This window comes from Electrona antarctica (genome assembly GCF_951216825.1).
Source record: "Electrona antarctica genome assembly, chromosome: 20".
NCBI classification, from domain to species: domain Eukaryota; kingdom Metazoa; phylum Chordata; class Actinopteri; order Myctophiformes; family Myctophidae; genus Electrona; species Electrona antarctica.
Window position 1 is genome coordinate 27,132,843 of NC_136801.1, and position 18,064 is coordinate 27,150,906.

An 18,064-nucleotide genomic window follows, 5' to 3' on the forward strand; every position below is an offset into this window, starting at 1 on the left:
AACACAACCGGACTCCGCTGAGACGGTTTGGGGTTAATGAAGTTGTTCATTTCCTCTTCTCAAACAAAATGGTGATGGCTGATACCGTAACCTGATCACTGCTCTAACTAACCCAAAATCTCAAAATAGTACTGTTGAGACCTGGAGAAAGCAGGCTTATTGTGGAATTATTGTGGAATAATTCCTGGAATATCTGCTTCTGGCACGAAGCATCAAACTGCATGTGTACAATATTGGACCAATAAGGCAGACTGAACAGATAATGTGAAGGTTGAGATTTTTTATTACAGTGCAACCTCCAATTCGGACACAGTGTTGGTTCTTCATAATTCAGGTTTGAAATAATACAAATAGATGGATATATGTATGAAACATGGTACCGAAAAGTTATGACTCCTTTGAACATGACTCTATTCAAAATGCTCTCACAGGCAAAGTGATGCGCAACAAACAGATAATTACAGTTAAGTTCTGATATTGTTTAGATCTCGGTTAAGGTCTTATCTTAACTGCCTATCTCTGTAAAATAACCCTGAATATAAGTGATAAGGAGTCCAGGCAAATAGCACACTGCCTACCTACCCAGACACAGTAACATTATTTTATACAACATTTAAAATAATATATAAGATCACAGTTTTGCCATTCAAGAATGCACCATGCATGCTTTAACCTTAAAGCTCTGTTGTTTTTTTCTACATGAATGCCAAATGTGCAATTTAATCGAAAAGGTAACAGTATCATTACAGAACATTACAGAGACATTTGCACAAACGGATCACTTTATAATCAACTTAATTTAGGGAAATTATACATGAAATCAAAATAGATAATACTGTACAGAAATCACAAAGGCAACTCTTTGTTTGTAAAAAAATAAATAAACTAGAAAAGGTGCCCCTTGGGGCACAGGTCTCCACCAGGATAACAGCATTTGTGATGTTTGGACAAAATGTGTAGGAGTAATATAATGAAAAATGAAACACATGACTATAGAGGTAGTGTATACCGATTTGCATGATGTATGGGTACAATCTGTATGAGTAAATAATATAAAGAAATGTGTTTAGCAAAAATTGGCCTCATGATGGCACTATCAGACTAACAGGCAGATGTGGAAAATGCAGGGCAAAGGTTTTTCCTTTCCTCTAGGGAGTGTGCATACAAAGTTGTATGGATTGTTGCAGTTATAGGTGAAAACATGAATGTTATATGCCACCATGGTTATAGCGCCACCATGAGGCTGATTTGAATTGTTTTAAGTGGCATTTCTTCCTCTGTCTAGTGGGAATGTGCGTGCATAATTTCACCGAAATTGCACGCTGTGTTCATGATTTGAGGCATTTTATTCAAAACAGACCAATCCTGCAAAATTTGGAAGGCAATCTTAGCCAATGGGGATGGAATATGGGGAAGCGGACAGGCCCGTGTTGATCACATGACTATAGAGATAGTGTATGCCAATTTGCACGATGTATGGAGAAAATTAGTAATGTAAAGAAATGTATTTAGCAAAGATCGGCTGCATGGTGGTGCAATAACAGGCCATTGTGGAAAGATTGGGGCAGAGGTTCGTCGTTGGCCAGTGTGCACAGTTTGGCATCGACCGGGCCAACGGTGCCAGAGATTAGCTGGTAACAGACGGATGGACACACGGACGGGGTGCAAAACATACTCTCCCCATGCCTTCGGCTTTATCGATTGGATTGTACATTATGGAACAATTAAAAATGGAAATAACCCCAAAACAGGGACAGCAAGTGAAAGTAGTTAACTTCAATCAGTGCTTCTTCACTTGGGCATATAAATCATCTGGCTCGTTACCTGTCTCTGTGAAATTGGAGCTAGTGTGTGCAAGCTGTCCTGCTTTGACCTCTGCGTACTCTGTTTTCGGTTCTGGTTCTGTGACCCGCGCTGAGCCTGACCCCCTGTAGGACTGCAGCTTGGAGAAGTCGATCTCGCCATAGTGGATATCCTCGTCCCCGACCCCAACCAGCTCGCTCTGTTGAATACATGAAGAGGAAAAGCAGTGAGTGACATTATGTGCTCAAAAATGTTCATGTCATGTATTCCAGTGATTCTCAACCCACTGGTGGGCTGTGAGGATACTGCAAGTGGACCGCCAAATAATTGGCAAAATACCGTACTAAGATTTGAATGATAATGTAACATGAATATGTTAAAAATATATATGTAAAAATGTCATGGTATTTTTTCATTAAATGTTGTTTTCATTGTTGTACCGATAAGTGGCAGCGGTGGCCGAACGGATAGCGGAGCGGTCTTGATACCGGAAGGTCGCCAGTTCGAATCAGCGGTCCGACACGTTAAAATTACCACCGCTGAAGTGCCCTTGAACAAGGCATTGAACCACTACGATGAAATGTGTTCTATGAGCAGGGCCTGGCTGTAAACAAGTTCTTGAGCTTAGCCCAGATACCATGGGTAAATATAGTAATCATTTCATTTCACCTTTGCCATTGATCTCAGCAGGATCAATGGCAAAGCAGGCTGGGCCACCCAGCTGATCACATGGCGGACACTTACTGATTTTATAGTGGGCCCTGATCCAAAAAAAGGTTGAGAATCACTGATCGGTTCCACACATTTTGCATTAACTTTTCCATTCTCAAGTGTGCTTCCCCAAGACCCTTATAATTTCTGTTCCTAGTAAGCTAGATTCTACAGCACAACTTAGAAATCATGAAAAACACCAGAAAGAATACCAATGGCTAGTAGTTTATGATTTGTCAACTGTGGGAAGGCTGTGTGTAATACAAGAATGTTACAGTAGTAGCAACTACAATCCGATCTTCAGTTTACAGTCACACAGCTTTTATAAAACACTTTATTTATATAAATGCTCTATGAATAGTTTATTATTATTCAGATTATTGTTATTTCCCATGGAAAGAATAGCCACAGGAAAGTCAGATTTGTGTCAAAAGTATATAAAACTGTATTATCTTTCTAACCTGTGACTGTCGAGGTACAGCTGAACGTCTTGAACGCAACCACCTGAAAGACATTCGTTTACCATTAAAAAAACATTTGGGATTAAAGAGTGGACAGAAAGAGAGTTGAAATGTTGAAACCCCCCCCCCCCCCCCCCCCCCCCCCCCCCCCCCTTGGTGACAAGATATCGCAATGTTTAGCCTCAGGGTAAATTTATACATATTAAGATTTGTTACAAACCCTGGAATGGACATTGGGTATAAACATACTATACTATAAACGTACTGTATGTGGACAATCTATTTTAATTATGTAGTCTGAGCCTATCGTACCATGTTACACACTTACCAAATGAAGACAACCAGGCAGATCGTTAAAGTAAGCCCAGTGATCGCTCCAATAATAGCTTGAGATGATACCGGATAATCAGGCTGAGGGGTTTCTGAAAAATGAGTAGCAAAGAGTCATTCTTTATAAATTGCAGAATGGGCAGACATGAAAAGAGAAATGTCCTGAGACCAGAACATGCCAAATCCGTACCTTTAACCCGTCTCCTACATTTACTACTAACAATATGGCAATTTTTGTATATTTTAAACAGTATATAATGTAGCTCAGGTTAAAACATGCTGTATCCAACAACAATATAGAACCTGAATCTCATCCACCATTCCACATAGAATACTTGTGGTTTTACCTTCAATCCGCAGATGAATCTCTGATGAAGCCTGAGTTCCGAGATCATTCCTGGCCTCACAGTAATAAGCTCCACCATCGGCCGCAGAGCTCACGTTGAAGCTGTAGAATTCTCCAACAGACACATTGGTGGGTCCGTGTTTGCTGGTCTTGAGCCAGATGAAACTGTGGACAGGTGGTTTGGCTGTGCTGATGCAGGTAAAGTGCACGCAGCTACCTACTGACACCAAATCAGCAGGACTGATGGAGGCTGAGGTCCACTTGGGGGGGTCTGTGGAAGATTTGAGAGGAATTATAGGTCAAATAAATGGCATTTTCAGCTGATTCTGTGTGGGGAGATTAATTAGAGCAGATTGAAGAGATAGTCGCTATTTCCATGAGCAAATGTATCTTCCACACAACAAGAATATGATAGCGTGGTTATAGGATTAATATTATCAAGCAGTGGTGTGCACAGACATTTAGAGGGGCAGGTGCTCAAGTGAAAAAAGGGCACCTTGGGCAGCGCGGTTGCCTTAATAGTGTGAGATTTATAGATTTTGGGGCCTAAATAATATATTAGAAGCTTTTTATCAAGAATTGATCAATGTCACCATGGTCCACATACTGTACAGTGTACACTTCTTTTTTCAAAGGGTCACAGGGCAGGGGGTGTTCGAGCACCACCTAGTGTCAATCTGTGCACACCACTGTTATCAAGCATTTACGTGTTGAGAGAAAGAAAACATCTTACATGAAACATCAAGACGCAGCAGCGTCTTATTTGTTGTTTTGAACTTGAAGTTGTTCACAGGGTAGTGAACTGAACAGCTGACATTCACGCCATCGTGCTCTGCTGTGAGTGTGAGCGTCATCTGTGATCTGACTGTAATGGTCCGATCTGCATTTTCCTCCACCTCTGTGTGCCTGTCAGCATCCCATGATGGGGGGTTCCACTTCAGGACAGGCAGGTATTTGGGACATGGAGCGATGGCTGAACAGGTGAAGGTAGCAATGTCACCTTCCTTCATCTGTTCACTTGAGATGTTGATGCTCGTGGTGGGGGATGGAGGAAGCTCTGTGGCAAGTTTAAAAAACACGTACAGTAAATGTGTTGCACTGATTTGTAAACTTTAAAGGGATATTTCACTTTCAAACATGTTTCGGTCATTTAACGACTACTCAGGCTTTTGTGAGCATCCCAGACAGGCATGAAATGACCCGAAACATGTTTGAAAGTGAAATATGATATCCCTTTATGTCAGAAAACAGAATTTCAACAGACAATGAGGAAGGGTATGCATAGCACTGGTCCTGGACTTGACCTCCTATAAAATAACAGGTCACAATAGTGAACTAGTGATACAGTTACAATAATGCACATAACACCATCAACAATCAATTATTATTTATTATGAACCTACAAATGTCCAAAAAGTGTCTGCTGAACAAACATCATGCTATGACTTAAATTGCTGCCTTTATGCTCATATATAAGTCAATGCAGCAGTAAATAGCACCTGAGACATTATGGGGTTTTTACACTCTCAGTTAACTTAACACTCTGGACAGTGTTGTGACATTGAGAAACTCCATTGAAACAGTTTGGGGTTAATGAAGGAGTTAACTTCCTCTTCTCAAATCTAAATAAGTTTTAACTTTGAATAAAGGAAGGGAGCGCTGCCGTGGTCCTTTGTTTGAATACAGGTGCTCGTTGGCGAGGACGAAAATAAAGAAGAGGATCCAGTGAGGTGAAAAAAGCCTTTATTATAAGTTAAGGCATGGCAAAGATCATTACACAAAAAGGGAGGACCAACGCGTTTCGGCAATCAGCCTTAATTTAAACTTTCTTAAGCTTTCTGGTTGCAACACTTTCTCAAATAGTGTTATCAATTGTTTTTCTTATGCATATTTTGATCTGCACTGGAGAGAGTCTGAAAACAAATTTCAGTTGTCCCGTGTTGTTATGACATTGTACAAAATTGTAATAATTAAAAGAAGAGAAAAACTCTTACCATCAACTGTTATCTCAATAGGATCATCAGTTGCTGTTGCTTTGAATAGGCTACTCTCCACTCTGAAGTAGTAATCCGCTGCATGGTCAGTGGTCAAATTGTAAAAGATAGTGGTGCAGTCCTTCTGGTGGAGGTCTCCAGTGATCTCCCCTTGGTAGGGATTGACCGTTTGACTACTGTTGAAGATCACAATCTCCGGACGCCCAGCAAACGCATGTTCATCCTTCATCCATACTCTAAAGGTGTCTGCTTTCTTGAACAGCACTTCGACTCTGGTGCTGAAGTTACATGGAATTTGGACACATGAGCCACTTAAAGCTCTTATCGTCTTTGGCGTCGTAATGAATAGGTGTGGTGCAACCCGTTGAGATGAGATGAGATGTATATCTGGAGGGGGAAATTCAGTGGCAGAATAAAATATGTCAAATATGTTAGTGATGTGTAAAATAATATGTCTTAAAAACAGGTGACATAATTTTAAGGAAAATGAAAAGGAGTCTGGAAATATGTACCACAATACTGCTAATAATATATATACAGATCATATTGTTGAGATTATATTGATTATAAACACAATGCTGATATTTCATATTACTAGGAGTGACCCTGAGGACCAGGGTTAGGAACCCTTGAAACCGTTGAAACATTAGTATTCTGCTGCAAGGAGAATGTATTTAAAATGTACAACTCACCAGACAGAAAGAAAACGATTAACAAGCCTGTCAAGGCTTTCACATACAGTGCTGCCATGAACCTGAAAATTAACACAATACTTAGTTATTTCTGTTATAGCATTTACTGAACCATGCCAGTGCTATGAGCCTGGTGTCTGGGGACCAAAGAGGACAACAGAGCTCACCTGGTAAGAGTCTATACCACATAAATAAGGCTATAGTACTTCCCCCGCCCCATCAAGTTCAACGCTATTTCCTGCCCTTCCTGGATCTCACTGTCACTATAAAGGAATGAAGAAGAAACTGAAAATAAAGCCTTGTTGGAAAACCTCAACTTACAAATTGCAACGCTTCAAATAAAACAGGAGTGCGACATACAGATGACCAACTTCCCATTTGGCAACACCCAGGAGAGCAGCACTGTCTGTGTGTGAATCACACTTTAGAAAATGATGCGCCAGTCGGTGTTGGAAAGTAACTAAGTACATTTACTTAAGTACTGTGCTTGAGTAAAATTTTGAGGTATTTGTACTTTACTTGAGTATTTCCAATACTTTTACTTCTACTCCACATGGTACATCTCAGAGGCAAATATTGTACTTTTACCCCATTACATTTATTTGAAAACTTTAGTTACTATGTAGATCTACTTTGTAGATTTTGATTATTATTACAGAACACACATTAACCACTTCAGGCCTATATACTGTACATTTGGGCCATTTGGAAATAGCCGATCTACAAGCTCACGATGTGTCGCAATGCAACGCAAGAAATACTTGAGTAAAAGTACAAAAGTGTTGGCATGAAAATGTACTTTACGCTTTGAGCTTGTAGATATGCTATTTTCAAAAGTTTTTTATACATTTGAAAACTTGAATCAGGACATTCTGCATAACGAGTACTTTTTTATGCCAATACTTTTGTACTTTTACTCAAGTATTTCTTTTTTTATTCTGGAATTTTACTTGTAACAGAGTATTTAGATATTGCAGTATTGATACTTTTTTACTTAAGTAAAACAAATTGGGTACTTTTTCCACCACTGGCACCAGTTTACCTTGAGGTAAATTATTAAGCTTGGCCACATATTCCCACAATCAGGTAATTGTACACTGAATATGGAAAGCTTTTGGAACACTGTCCAAACATTCACCTTTTCCCATGAGAAGCAAATTCATGCCATAGGTGCATGGAACCAGTGTGTTGAAAGGATTGCTACAGGGATGTTGGCAGACTTTGCACCTACAATTTCCATTCCTTTTTAATTGTTTTGCGAGTGATAGATACAGTACATTAGTTGATAGTTGATACTAGATCTCATCTCCAACTAATTCACAATCTCAAAACGGTGTTGAGACCTCAGACTAGACAGGCTTTTTGCACAATAATTATTGGGAAATATGCTTCGGGCACAAAGCATTTAAAGGTAGGTTAATTAAGTGATGTTTTTTGGTTAAAAAAAAGGTATTATGTTCTGAATCATTGCTATAGTGTTTGTTCAGTCACAGTGGTCTCCCAGTCTCTTTAATGAACAGAAAATACATTTTCAGCTGTGTTCTAATTCTAATTTTATCTGCTCATTTTTGTGTCATCACTTTCAATTTCCCTCGTTTAATATGAATCCTGAGTTGTCTATCGCAATTGGATAAAATTGGTATCTCAACCCGAGTCAACCGGAACATTTATTTTCTGTTTAATTAATAAAGAGCTGGGGAGAGATGGAGACTCAGACTGTTACTGAACACTTCGCCTCGGAGACCACATGCATTACTGAACACTATAGCAATGAGTACTGTCCATCAGAATATAGAGCTATTTAACACTTATTTCAACCAAAGAAAATCCATTACCTTACCTTTAACTGTTGAAAAACACCACACACTGCTGACAGGATTGATACTTGTTTTGTTCTTTTACCTTGGAAATTGGAAGTTAGTTAGCCATTTCTACTTTATGGTAAAAAGGTTCCTCTAATAAACAGCGCAAATGGTAGGCTCTTTATAACAAATGACAGATGCCGTTATGACAGTTCTGAGGTAGCGGGCCCCCTTATAGGCCAAGACTGTTATGATTTGTCCACGGACATCTAATGAAGTCTATGTACTTGATACAACTTGTTGTCCTTACAGCATGTACATTTTTGATACGAGATGCATTTGTTAGATGTCACAGTGAGGTCATCCTTATTCTTATCTTGTCACGTTTCTGTCTCATATCTTCTTGTCATGCCATGTGTCCAGCACTATATGTCTCTGCTGTCAGGAAGAAACCACCTAACTCCAAAATGTTATTTTTTTCAGAAAATGAAGAAAACCTTATATTTTGAAAACAAAGTAAAACTGCCTCATCAAAGTTGGTGTTGTGAATTTATATATTGTCAATGACTTGCATGAGAGGGGGAGAGGTGGTGGAGTTGGCTGCTTTAGCAGACAGTTTGATTGTCCAATGGAGTTAAGGTTACCAACACACACTCACAGACGTAAATGGTGTTCAATAGCACCGATTTGTGAAAAAATTGACAAATGGAGTTAGGTGGTTTCCTCCCGACAGCAATGAGTATTCCTCTGTCTGTGTAATACACTTTGTGATACCGTCTGTGTCACCTTGTTCTCTCGGGCCCGCCGCTTTATCAAAGGAATACTTCAGCTGAATCGTCACACAACCCAGCCTGTAGGTCCAGACTTCCGACCGAGGGTCTTCTAGATCACAACAAAGATGAGAAGATGACATGATGGTGCCAGTTTATAGGATGACAGGATTATGTCCCCGATGACATTGATTGACATACATATTATCTCTTGACCAGCAGTCGTCAAGTCGGTGTTGTCAGAGATGCCCCAGTTTGAGTAGTCTAGAGGAACCGACGACATTTGACAGTAGAATCACTTGAACAGTACACATGATTTGGGCATGTAAATTGTTACACATACAAGCAATTATTGATCGATAAAGCAGACAAACATATAATGTAACCGATTGGTAATGACGTTGTGAATAAAATATTCCACTTTGCCACGCATTGTTAAAACTCAACCTACAACATCAACACACCAAGAGTAATCTGTGTGACGCTTTTTACATTCCCATAACTTGCTTGTAAACAAATTAGCTTGCTATGGTAGGTTTACACAAAGAATTCATAAAGTGAGACGTATGACTACTAATATTTGAATAGGACTTAAAACCCAAACCAGTTTGAAACGAGCAGTTTCCCTCCAACTCAGTTCCTAGTTTCTCTCCATTACACTAGTCTAATAGGTTATATTTATGGTCCATGTATGTTTTTATTTTTTTTAAATATTTTTTATCCCACGATTTTGTAACCCATTCTTCACCCGTGTCAATTATCTAATGTGATCCTGGGCTCTACACAACCTCCGCCAACCTGGGGAGAGCAACGGACTTGAACTCATGCTTCCTTCATGCATGAGTGTCCAAGTCGCTCCTTTACACCCGACAGGGGGAGTTTCCCCTGGTTGGACGTAGCTTGTGGAAGGAACACGTTATTCCAACCAGTTCCTTTCCCCTCCATCAGGCGCCCCAGCTGGACAGGGGGAGGCAGTTTAGAGACCAGGATTAGTGCATGTTTTTGTGAGGGTACCTACCCAAGGGGACACGAGGAGAACATGCAAACTCCACACAGAAAGGCCCTTTTGCCAACCCTGTATGATGTTAGTTGCTGTGCATGTATAGTTTAGAGGCTTTTGTTTAATATTAGCCTCGGAAACCGCAATATAGAAGGCAGGAAATAACAATTAATTGAGGACATATGCAGGGACCACTTTTTATTCCTTAGCAGAAAATGGAGACAAACATTTTACATAAAACATATGGTTAATTCAATTGAATTAATAAAACAAATAGGTCTTGCTGTTTTTTACACATGATACAAAACAAAGACGAGACATGGTCATTTAAAGGAGAACACTGAGGAGACAAACTGAGCCAAGTCTTGTCTGTAATATCCTTCTAGACTTTCTGTTTTCTCATTTGCCCTTCTTGAATTTTCCTGGTGTGGCTCCAGTCTTTTGCTTCTTCTTTGCAGATCCCTTTGTCTCAGGTTCCTAAATGACAGAGCAGTGACACATGGAATTAATTCAACAGGCAGCACAACATCAACATTTTAAACACTGGCTTATTCCGACACCTACATGTAGATGTCCACCTACATTATACAGTGGAGGAATGTCGTGCATATATATTCTTTTTTTTTGCATTTGAAAACAATGCTGCATTTTCACAATATCAATTGCAATGTTTTTGTTGCACCTTTCTTTGTCCTTTGTTCCAGGTTATCTGCAAGTGCGGTGGTCTCAAAAACAAAGGAAAACTCCCTCGATTTAAGTAGACATCACTCACTCATCAAGCTCACTCATTCACCAAACAGATCAATTGATTAAATAATGAATCAGTATTTGTTTATTGGTACCTTGCGTTTGGAGGACAGTGATCCAGTGACAGTGAAGAACGAGTCCAGACGACCCTGTGTGCTGCCCTGCCTGCTTTTCAACATCTTCTTAATGCCGTTACGAATCCTGTCCTCACTACACACACACACACACACACACACGCACAAAAACACTTGTAAACCACACTTTCCTCAGAGTATTAAATTACCACAGAATATTTTCTTTTCAGTTAATTAAAAAAAATCCCGTAGAACAGGGGTTCTCGACGTTTTTGCCTGGGGACACCCATAAATGCTTTGGCCATGTCTCATTAAAGCAAAATGTTCACCATTAGAAATTATTTTATTGTGGAGAGACCACCTGCTTCAATAGACATACAAGTTGGCTTAGTTGGGGCATACCTCCATTAGGAGGCATGGCTTGCACAAGTTGCACCCTATGGCAGCCATATTGACCAATAAATGGCAGCAGCCAATGTGGTATCTGTGTGTATTTATGTGTGATCTGGTACGCATCTGTGTCACCGTAGCTTTTAACCACTTTAACCATTATTTTAAACTTTAGCTATTGAAAAATTGTGAAAATGTGGTGCAAATCCTTGAATATATATTCTTTCACAGCGAACATTTTCATCTCATATCTTTGCGGTGCCTGGAACAACGTCAGCAGCCAATTAGATATATTTTTTTGGGGGGCTTGACATTTTAATGGGTTAGGGCCAGTTAGTACCTGAATTGTTTCTCTTCACACATGTACTGCACCAGTTTGTCCTCGTCAGGCTCGTTCCACTTGAGCTCCAATGTGGTGCAGTCCACCACGTCAGGCTTCAAGAACAGTTCCCTGGCCTCCTTGTAGAGCCAGTCCTCTGGGGCAGGGTGCTTCTGCATGGTGGACACAGACAGAAACAACTCTGAGAGTGTACACAAGGTTCCATTTGTATACTCTCAAAAGTTACAGACCTGTAACTTTGGAGCCCCCTCAAGGGAACCCTGAGGGTCCTGGGACTCCACTTTAAGAACCACTGGTTTATTTGTCAGGTGGGCTACAGAAGGTTGCTGATGAGTGATGACATGCCAACATGGTGGGAATCAGACCCACAACACTGCAGCATTGTTTTGGGTTTACAACACGTGTAGGAAAACCCAACAAGGAACACTAATGTAAATCATATTCCACTAAAATGAGAAAAAGAACCAGCAGCCGATAGTCATGATTTATGACCTTATCTGCTTGACTCAGTGGCAAAACACTCATCTACATAAGCATATTGTTATCCATGATACGATGACCAATTACTTTATCTAAGAGACTGAATGTCCGACTCCGTGCACAATTATATGAGATGCATGCTCCGTTTCCTGTTGGCTGTTCAATACTATATTTCTCTGTGTTTGTCTAATAAACTAGACTGTTGCATGCAATACGGCCTGGTGTTGACAAAATCTGTTCTCCGAGCACGCGACTCAGCTGATCCTCACCCACCACCCCTTCGGTTTAGATGGAGACTACTCAGATGGTCAAACTAAATCACAACAGATATAAACTGAACTGACCTTGGGGTCGATGTTGTCCAGGATCTCCTCAATGGAGCCATGCTGTTTGATCAGGTCTATGGCTCTTTTTGGTCCAATCCCCTTGATGGTCCCACAGTAGTCACACCCCAGCAGAATACACAGGTCTATGAACTGAGCATGATGAAAACACAGTAAGAAGAATTGGGATTAAGATGAAAACTGTAATGATCCTTCAAGGAAGTTGATGTGTGTAACCCTAGCTATTAGCAAGTAACAGGATAGATATATATAGAAAAACACGAGAACAGAATTTAGCATCAAGCCATTTGTATACACATACTTCATCAGAAATGACAGTTGAAGCTAGATGAAAGGATGTAGTTGGTTTAGCAATACTTTTTTTTCTTTTCTGCCTTTATTGATAGTATCAAGTGAAGATAGACTGGAAAGAGGGAGAGAGACCACTTGGCCCGCAGGCGCCCTGGTTTAGCAATACAAAAAACCTATTTTAATTTATTAAACTGTGAGTTAATGTCCGCTGTCTCCCTCTCCTGACGGAGAGAGGTTATTGCGGCAATGTCCAAGATAATGGTGCTCAATCTAGTGTGCCGTCTGCTTCACAAAAAGGAGTCAAATCCACACAAGAAGCATCTTTGTTTGCACCTCAAATACACTCACACGACTTATGCCTTCCACTATTCCCATTATGTGCTAGACTAGAGTGTGACATTACTGTAGCTAAAATAATTGGTTAAACTAACATGTTATTTAAAAAAAAAAGTAGACTGTAGCTTTAACTGATTATGGTTACCAACTAAAGGAAAATGTGTTCCAATTGTGTGTGGCAATCATCACAAAATGCCTTCTACAAGCTGGAGGAAACCCTTACCTGTTCGTTGGTTAGACCAATTTCTTGTAGAAGTCGATTAAACTGGAATTCCTGGATAGGTAGCTTCCTGAAATAGAGAGACACTTTATTTTTAAATATTGTTATACTATTAATATAGTATATTCAATCCCCGCCGGGCCCTTTCTGAAGGGAAAACTGAGCGGCTAAGGAAACAAAAAATACTGTATTAGTATGTCTGTCATTTGTCAAACAAATGTTCAAGCTGCTGAACTAGAAAATAAAATCAGGACCTATAAGAATCTGGAACCAAATTTATACCCCATAACACAACCACTGTAAAGGCCCAAACATTATTCTCTAGTTCATTGACTCAGCTCTTGGTAGACTCACCAACACTACCGACAAGTTCATCAGATCAAATATTTTTAAGTCGTATTTTTGGGGGGCTGCAATAGGTTTGTTGGTAATATCACCTTGGAGTAAAACATTTTTTTTTAAATGTTTGGTTTATGATGGGGTAAGAACATTTCAAATATTTTCCATCTACAAATCTATCACTTCAATAATGTATGTGGGGGGATGACCTGATAGCAGAGTGGTTAGGGCACGTACTGTACAACATGTACAACATACCCCGGAAATGCTTTGGCCATGTCCAGCCATTCAGTTGCAAAAAATAATAATAATAATCTGGGGACCCCCAAAATAATTTGACGACCCCCAGGTTGAGAACCCCTTCTGTACAACATGGGCTCTAATGCCTGACAGCAAGTCCCTCGGTTTGTTTCGCGGCCGGCCGGGCCATTTACAATTTAGGCATTTAGCAACATGTGTGTAATGTGTATGTGTAGGCATTTAGAGCATGTCACTCCCCTAGTCTCTCTCTCTCTGTTTCCTGTCTCTCTCAACTGTGATAATCAAATAAAGGCTCAAAAAAGCCCCCCAAAATGAACTAGAAAGTAGAATGTATGTGGAAATAACCCTAATTAATCAGTTCAAAACTAATCCGGGTTGAGCCTTCTTTACACTAGCAGCGGAACACACAGATGTAGTGACAGTACTTTGCTTCGCTGGCGGTGAGGTGTCTCAGCAGGACGCCTGTACCAAACGTCAGCCCATCCATATCTTCTGTTGCCGTAGCAAAGACCTTCCCTGCTTTGACAAGGGCAGCACAACTGGCCTCGGCCTCACAGGGGGCCTGGAAAACCACAGATTATAAATGGTTTGACTTGGTTAATTGCTTTTATTTGATTGGACTGTAAAAATAAATGTTCACTGAATTTTCGCTTTCTGCTTTTGACTAGCTAGCTGTCATTTAGGATTTTATACAGAAATTAATACAATTTCTCATTCCTGTTACTAGATCTACTGGCAGCCAAGCTTGCTATATAATGCAAACATAATGCAATACAATACACAGATTACACACACAGTGTATACATCATATATATCAAGTTTATATATTATGGTAAAGTGACTACCATTGTCATAGGACATCCTAAAACTGCAATACATGTTTCTCAATAGAATGGTGAGCGAACCTCGCCATGCGATGGTACAGTGAGCTCACCTCGACGTAGGGGACCCCCATCAGGGTCAAGAGCTTCTTGCACTCGTCGTTGTGTTGCCTTGTGACTTTAACGAGTCGCTTGGAGAACTTGTCAATGTTCTCTTGCTCCCCTGCAGGACATGAGAAAAAAATATTTACCACTTAAACCCTCTATAGTACTTAGTAAAGGGGACAAGAGTCGCATTTGTACTTCGTGTGCTCTTCTTTCCCACATCTACACCAAATCTTTGCCTAATGTAGCAGATCTACAACCTCAGAGCACGTCTCATTCACAACGCGTTGTGAGCTTGTTGATCTTCAAATTGTTAAGGCAAGCATGATTGCGAACGCAGTGATTGCGAACGCAGTGAGCATTTACTATGAGACCCAGCAGATCATGTCTGTCTGTGTGTCTGTGTGTCACGCTGTAACACCACCCGCCCACCACCAGAGGGCGCAGCTGTATCACACACAAAAACACACACACACACACAAAACTTTAAAAAAAAACTTAACTTAAAAAGGAAAAACTTTAAAAGGAAAAACTTAACTTAAAAAAAAACTTAACTTAAAGGAAAAACTTTAAAAGGAATAACTTTAAAAAAACCTTAACTTAAAAAAAAACTTAACTTAAAAACAATCTTAAAAAACACAAAAAAAGATAACTTAAAAAAAAACCTTAAAAAATTACGTAATTTATTCTAATTGTTTTTGCAATTTACGAGCTGCGTTTGCGCGTCTTACTTGTTTAATGGTTGCTTAGTGGATACATCTAATAGAATTCTTCTATACATGACCTTTGACGCAATCTAAATCAAATCTCAATACAAGAGCAGGGAGACAAAATACAACCACCTCAATTGTATACCTGCATATTGTATATATTCTACCATACAAATTGGAAAGAATTACATTTTATTCATAAAAGAAAAGTTACATAGTGCTGCTTATTTTTACACTTGCACATTGAAGTGTACTTTTGATTAAGCATTTCTATTTATTTTTAAAAGAGGGACTTTTTTACTCAGAGAAACGCAGTTGAAATGTTTGCAGTACCTGCTTCTTGCGCCTGAGCAAGCATCTTCTCAGCCTCGGCCCTCTTCTCCACTCTCTTCTCCAACTGTACCGAGATGGAAACGGAGAGAAATCCAGAAAAACACACAGAGAAAGACAGCATATGGAAACAGGACAAAACATTAAAAACGTCCTCGATTGATGGTCATTTAACGATAAAAAACAATCGACAAAGTCTTTGTGAACCTATGAAGTTCATATAAAACATCCTTGCACACTCACCTCACCAGACTTGAGCTGTGGAGGCTTGCCATCAAACACGTACACAGGTTTGATTCCATACTCTAGCATGCGGATTGTTCGGTAGAACATTCCCATCAAGTGGCTGAAAGTTAACATTTAATATGTACTCATTAGGGCTGCAACTAGATTATTTTCTTAGCAATTATTCTACAGATTACTTTTTTAATTACCGTAAATGAATAATCGAGAAGTGCCTGTGTTAATGTGGCTCATGACTATGGGAGAAAACGTAAACGGTGATAAAAACCTAAAAAATAGTCATTCATGAAATAATTATTTAATTAATGTACTATTATAGCCAAAGCTGTATTGATGGCGGTGTGATAAAGTTCAAACATCTGTCATGTTCACGGATCGTTAATTATAAATCGTTAATTATACCTCGTTGTCTCTCCGTCCTCATTTTGCAGTACGTTGCCATCCTGTCGGACAGCGATCAGGAACTGGTAGATGCACATGGAGGCATCAATGGCGATCTTCCTCCCTGTCGGGGGAACACGACACAATATCGCAAGGTCATCCAACACAGATAACTGTGATGTCAGCTGCCAAGGCCGTATTAATTTCCTCTAAACATCTAAATACGGTTGCAGTGTCAGCCTTCTTCCTACCAGAGAGCTATTAAACATGATGCCGTGTGTTGGGAAATACCAACAGCAGCAGCTCTTCTCTGTGACTTTAACCTTGGGTCAAGGTTGTGGGATTGGTGCTCACCTCTCTAGGATCCAGTGGAAGACATTAACTAGGTGTTGATTGATTGAATACTTTATTGGCAGAAATGTAATCAGTACAGGGTACAGTCAAACACACGTCCAAAGGGATCATCGAAAAACGTCCTTGCGGTCTTGTTTCCATTCAGGTCCTGGGTATTCAATTCATTTTGTGATTTTTTTTCTATTCTTTTTGGGCGAAGCACATTTCACTCAGCTAATTTTTAAATAGAAATGCTGCATTTCCAAGAAGGGACTCTTACGAACCAAACTTACAAAAATAGATTATGAATGAACCACTTAAGCCCTATATCAAATATAGAGAAAATAGCCGCCAAGTTGACAACACAGTGCTGTGCAACGTATTGTGAGCTTGTAGATCTGCCATTTTCATTTTCTATGCAATTCTAGTTTTAATAGTAGGATTCATTCATTTTGTAAAGCACTGTCTGACAGTTGAATGGCAGAGAAATCACTTTCATTGGTTCTCAAACTATTTCACAAGAACCCCCAAATTAAGATGTAATTGTGCCAGAGAAACCCCTGCCAGATCAGCCATTTTCAAGTAGCTGATATATAGGATTGAATAAAGTGTTTTTGATGCTATACGTTTTTTTTTTTTTTACTGGGTATCCCCTGGAACTCACTCTGCGCATTACATAATGATGATATTTAGAGTGGTGTTCATTGTTAACGAACCAAAGTAGCTCTTAATCTCATTCTCCCTGATGGCACCAGGCGCCTGGTCAGCGATCAGCTTGGCGAGGCCATGAATTCCCATGATGAAGATGTGAAGGGAAACACGTCAAATCTCTGCAAAAAACAATGCAAGTCCAGTTAGTCTGAATCCACCGTTCTTTTCGGCAAACGAACACTGTACTTACTTCTCGTACGGAGTACAACGCAGAAACGCTGTACACTGCAAAGTATAAACTTTACAGCATCCAAACAAGGCCAAATAATTGTAATTTATTGTAGAGGCAAAACACAAATAAAATAATACTAAATAAAACGTGTTGATTTTGGACTTTTTGGTATAAAGTCAACACTATACTGCAGCTGTAGAGCTATGGATCAGAGCTACTGCAGCTGATAAGGCTCTGGCTTAGTGAAACTCATAAATAGATGTTTAATTTTATTGACTCACCAAAGTGTGTATGTTATGAAGAGCGTACTAGCGCGGCGCCGGCGCGGAGAAAAGGAGGAAATGCGTGTATTTCGCGGGAAAACAAAAAAGGAAGGCATGATCAATCGGCGGTTCGAGCCGAGGGCAGCGCCACCAGTGGTGGAAAGTACATTTACTTAAGTTCTGTACAGTGACAGTCTGTACTGTACTTAAGTACAATATTGAGGTATTTGTATTTATTATTACAAAACATACATTAAAATAGCC

General features: G+C 39.8%; 2 protein-coding genes across 3 annotated transcripts; both read right to left on the reverse strand.

Annotated features, from left to right (window-relative positions):
• Positions 1-846: 846 nt before the first annotated feature.
• LOC306913552 (B-cell receptor CD22-like) lies at positions 847-8,405 on the reverse strand. Its single transcript, XM_079490288.1, has 8 exons — positions 8,178-8,405; positions 6,338-6,399; positions 5,646-6,032; positions 4,385-4,708; positions 3,653-3,922; positions 3,304-3,397; positions 2,976-3,018; positions 847-2,002 (listed from the first exon to the last, which is right to left on the reverse strand). Exons 2-8 carry the CDS (start codon positions 6,393-6,395, stop codon positions 1,781-1,783), a joined length of 1,398 nt encoding a protein of 465 aa, XP_079346414.1. The 5' UTR covers positions 6,396-6,399; positions 8,178-8,405; the 3' UTR covers positions 847-1,780.
• A 1,687-nt stretch (positions 8,406-10,092) lies between these two features.
• Positions 10,093-18,057, reverse strand: fen1 (flap structure-specific endonuclease 1). 2 transcript variants are annotated; one of them, XM_079489776.1, is made up of 12 exons: positions 17,819-18,057; positions 17,371-17,484; positions 16,343-16,445; positions 15,941-16,043; positions 15,701-15,764; positions 14,666-14,775; positions 14,157-14,293; positions 13,135-13,201; positions 12,285-12,416; positions 11,461-11,612; positions 10,752-10,866; positions 10,093-10,386 (listed from the first exon to the last, which is right to left on the reverse strand). In XM_079489776.1, exons 2-12 carry the CDS (start codon positions 17,450-17,452, stop codon positions 10,309-10,311), a joined length of 1,143 nt encoding a protein of 380 aa, XP_079345902.1. In that variant the 5' UTR covers positions 17,453-17,484; positions 17,819-18,057; the 3' UTR covers positions 10,093-10,308. The 2 variants fall into 2 exon arrangements, with proteins under 2 accessions (XP_079345902.1, XP_079345903.1); XM_079489777.1 differs by lacking the exon at positions 17,819-18,057 and adding an exon at positions 17,556-17,765.
• Between the last annotated feature and the right edge of the window lie 7 nt (positions 18,058-18,064).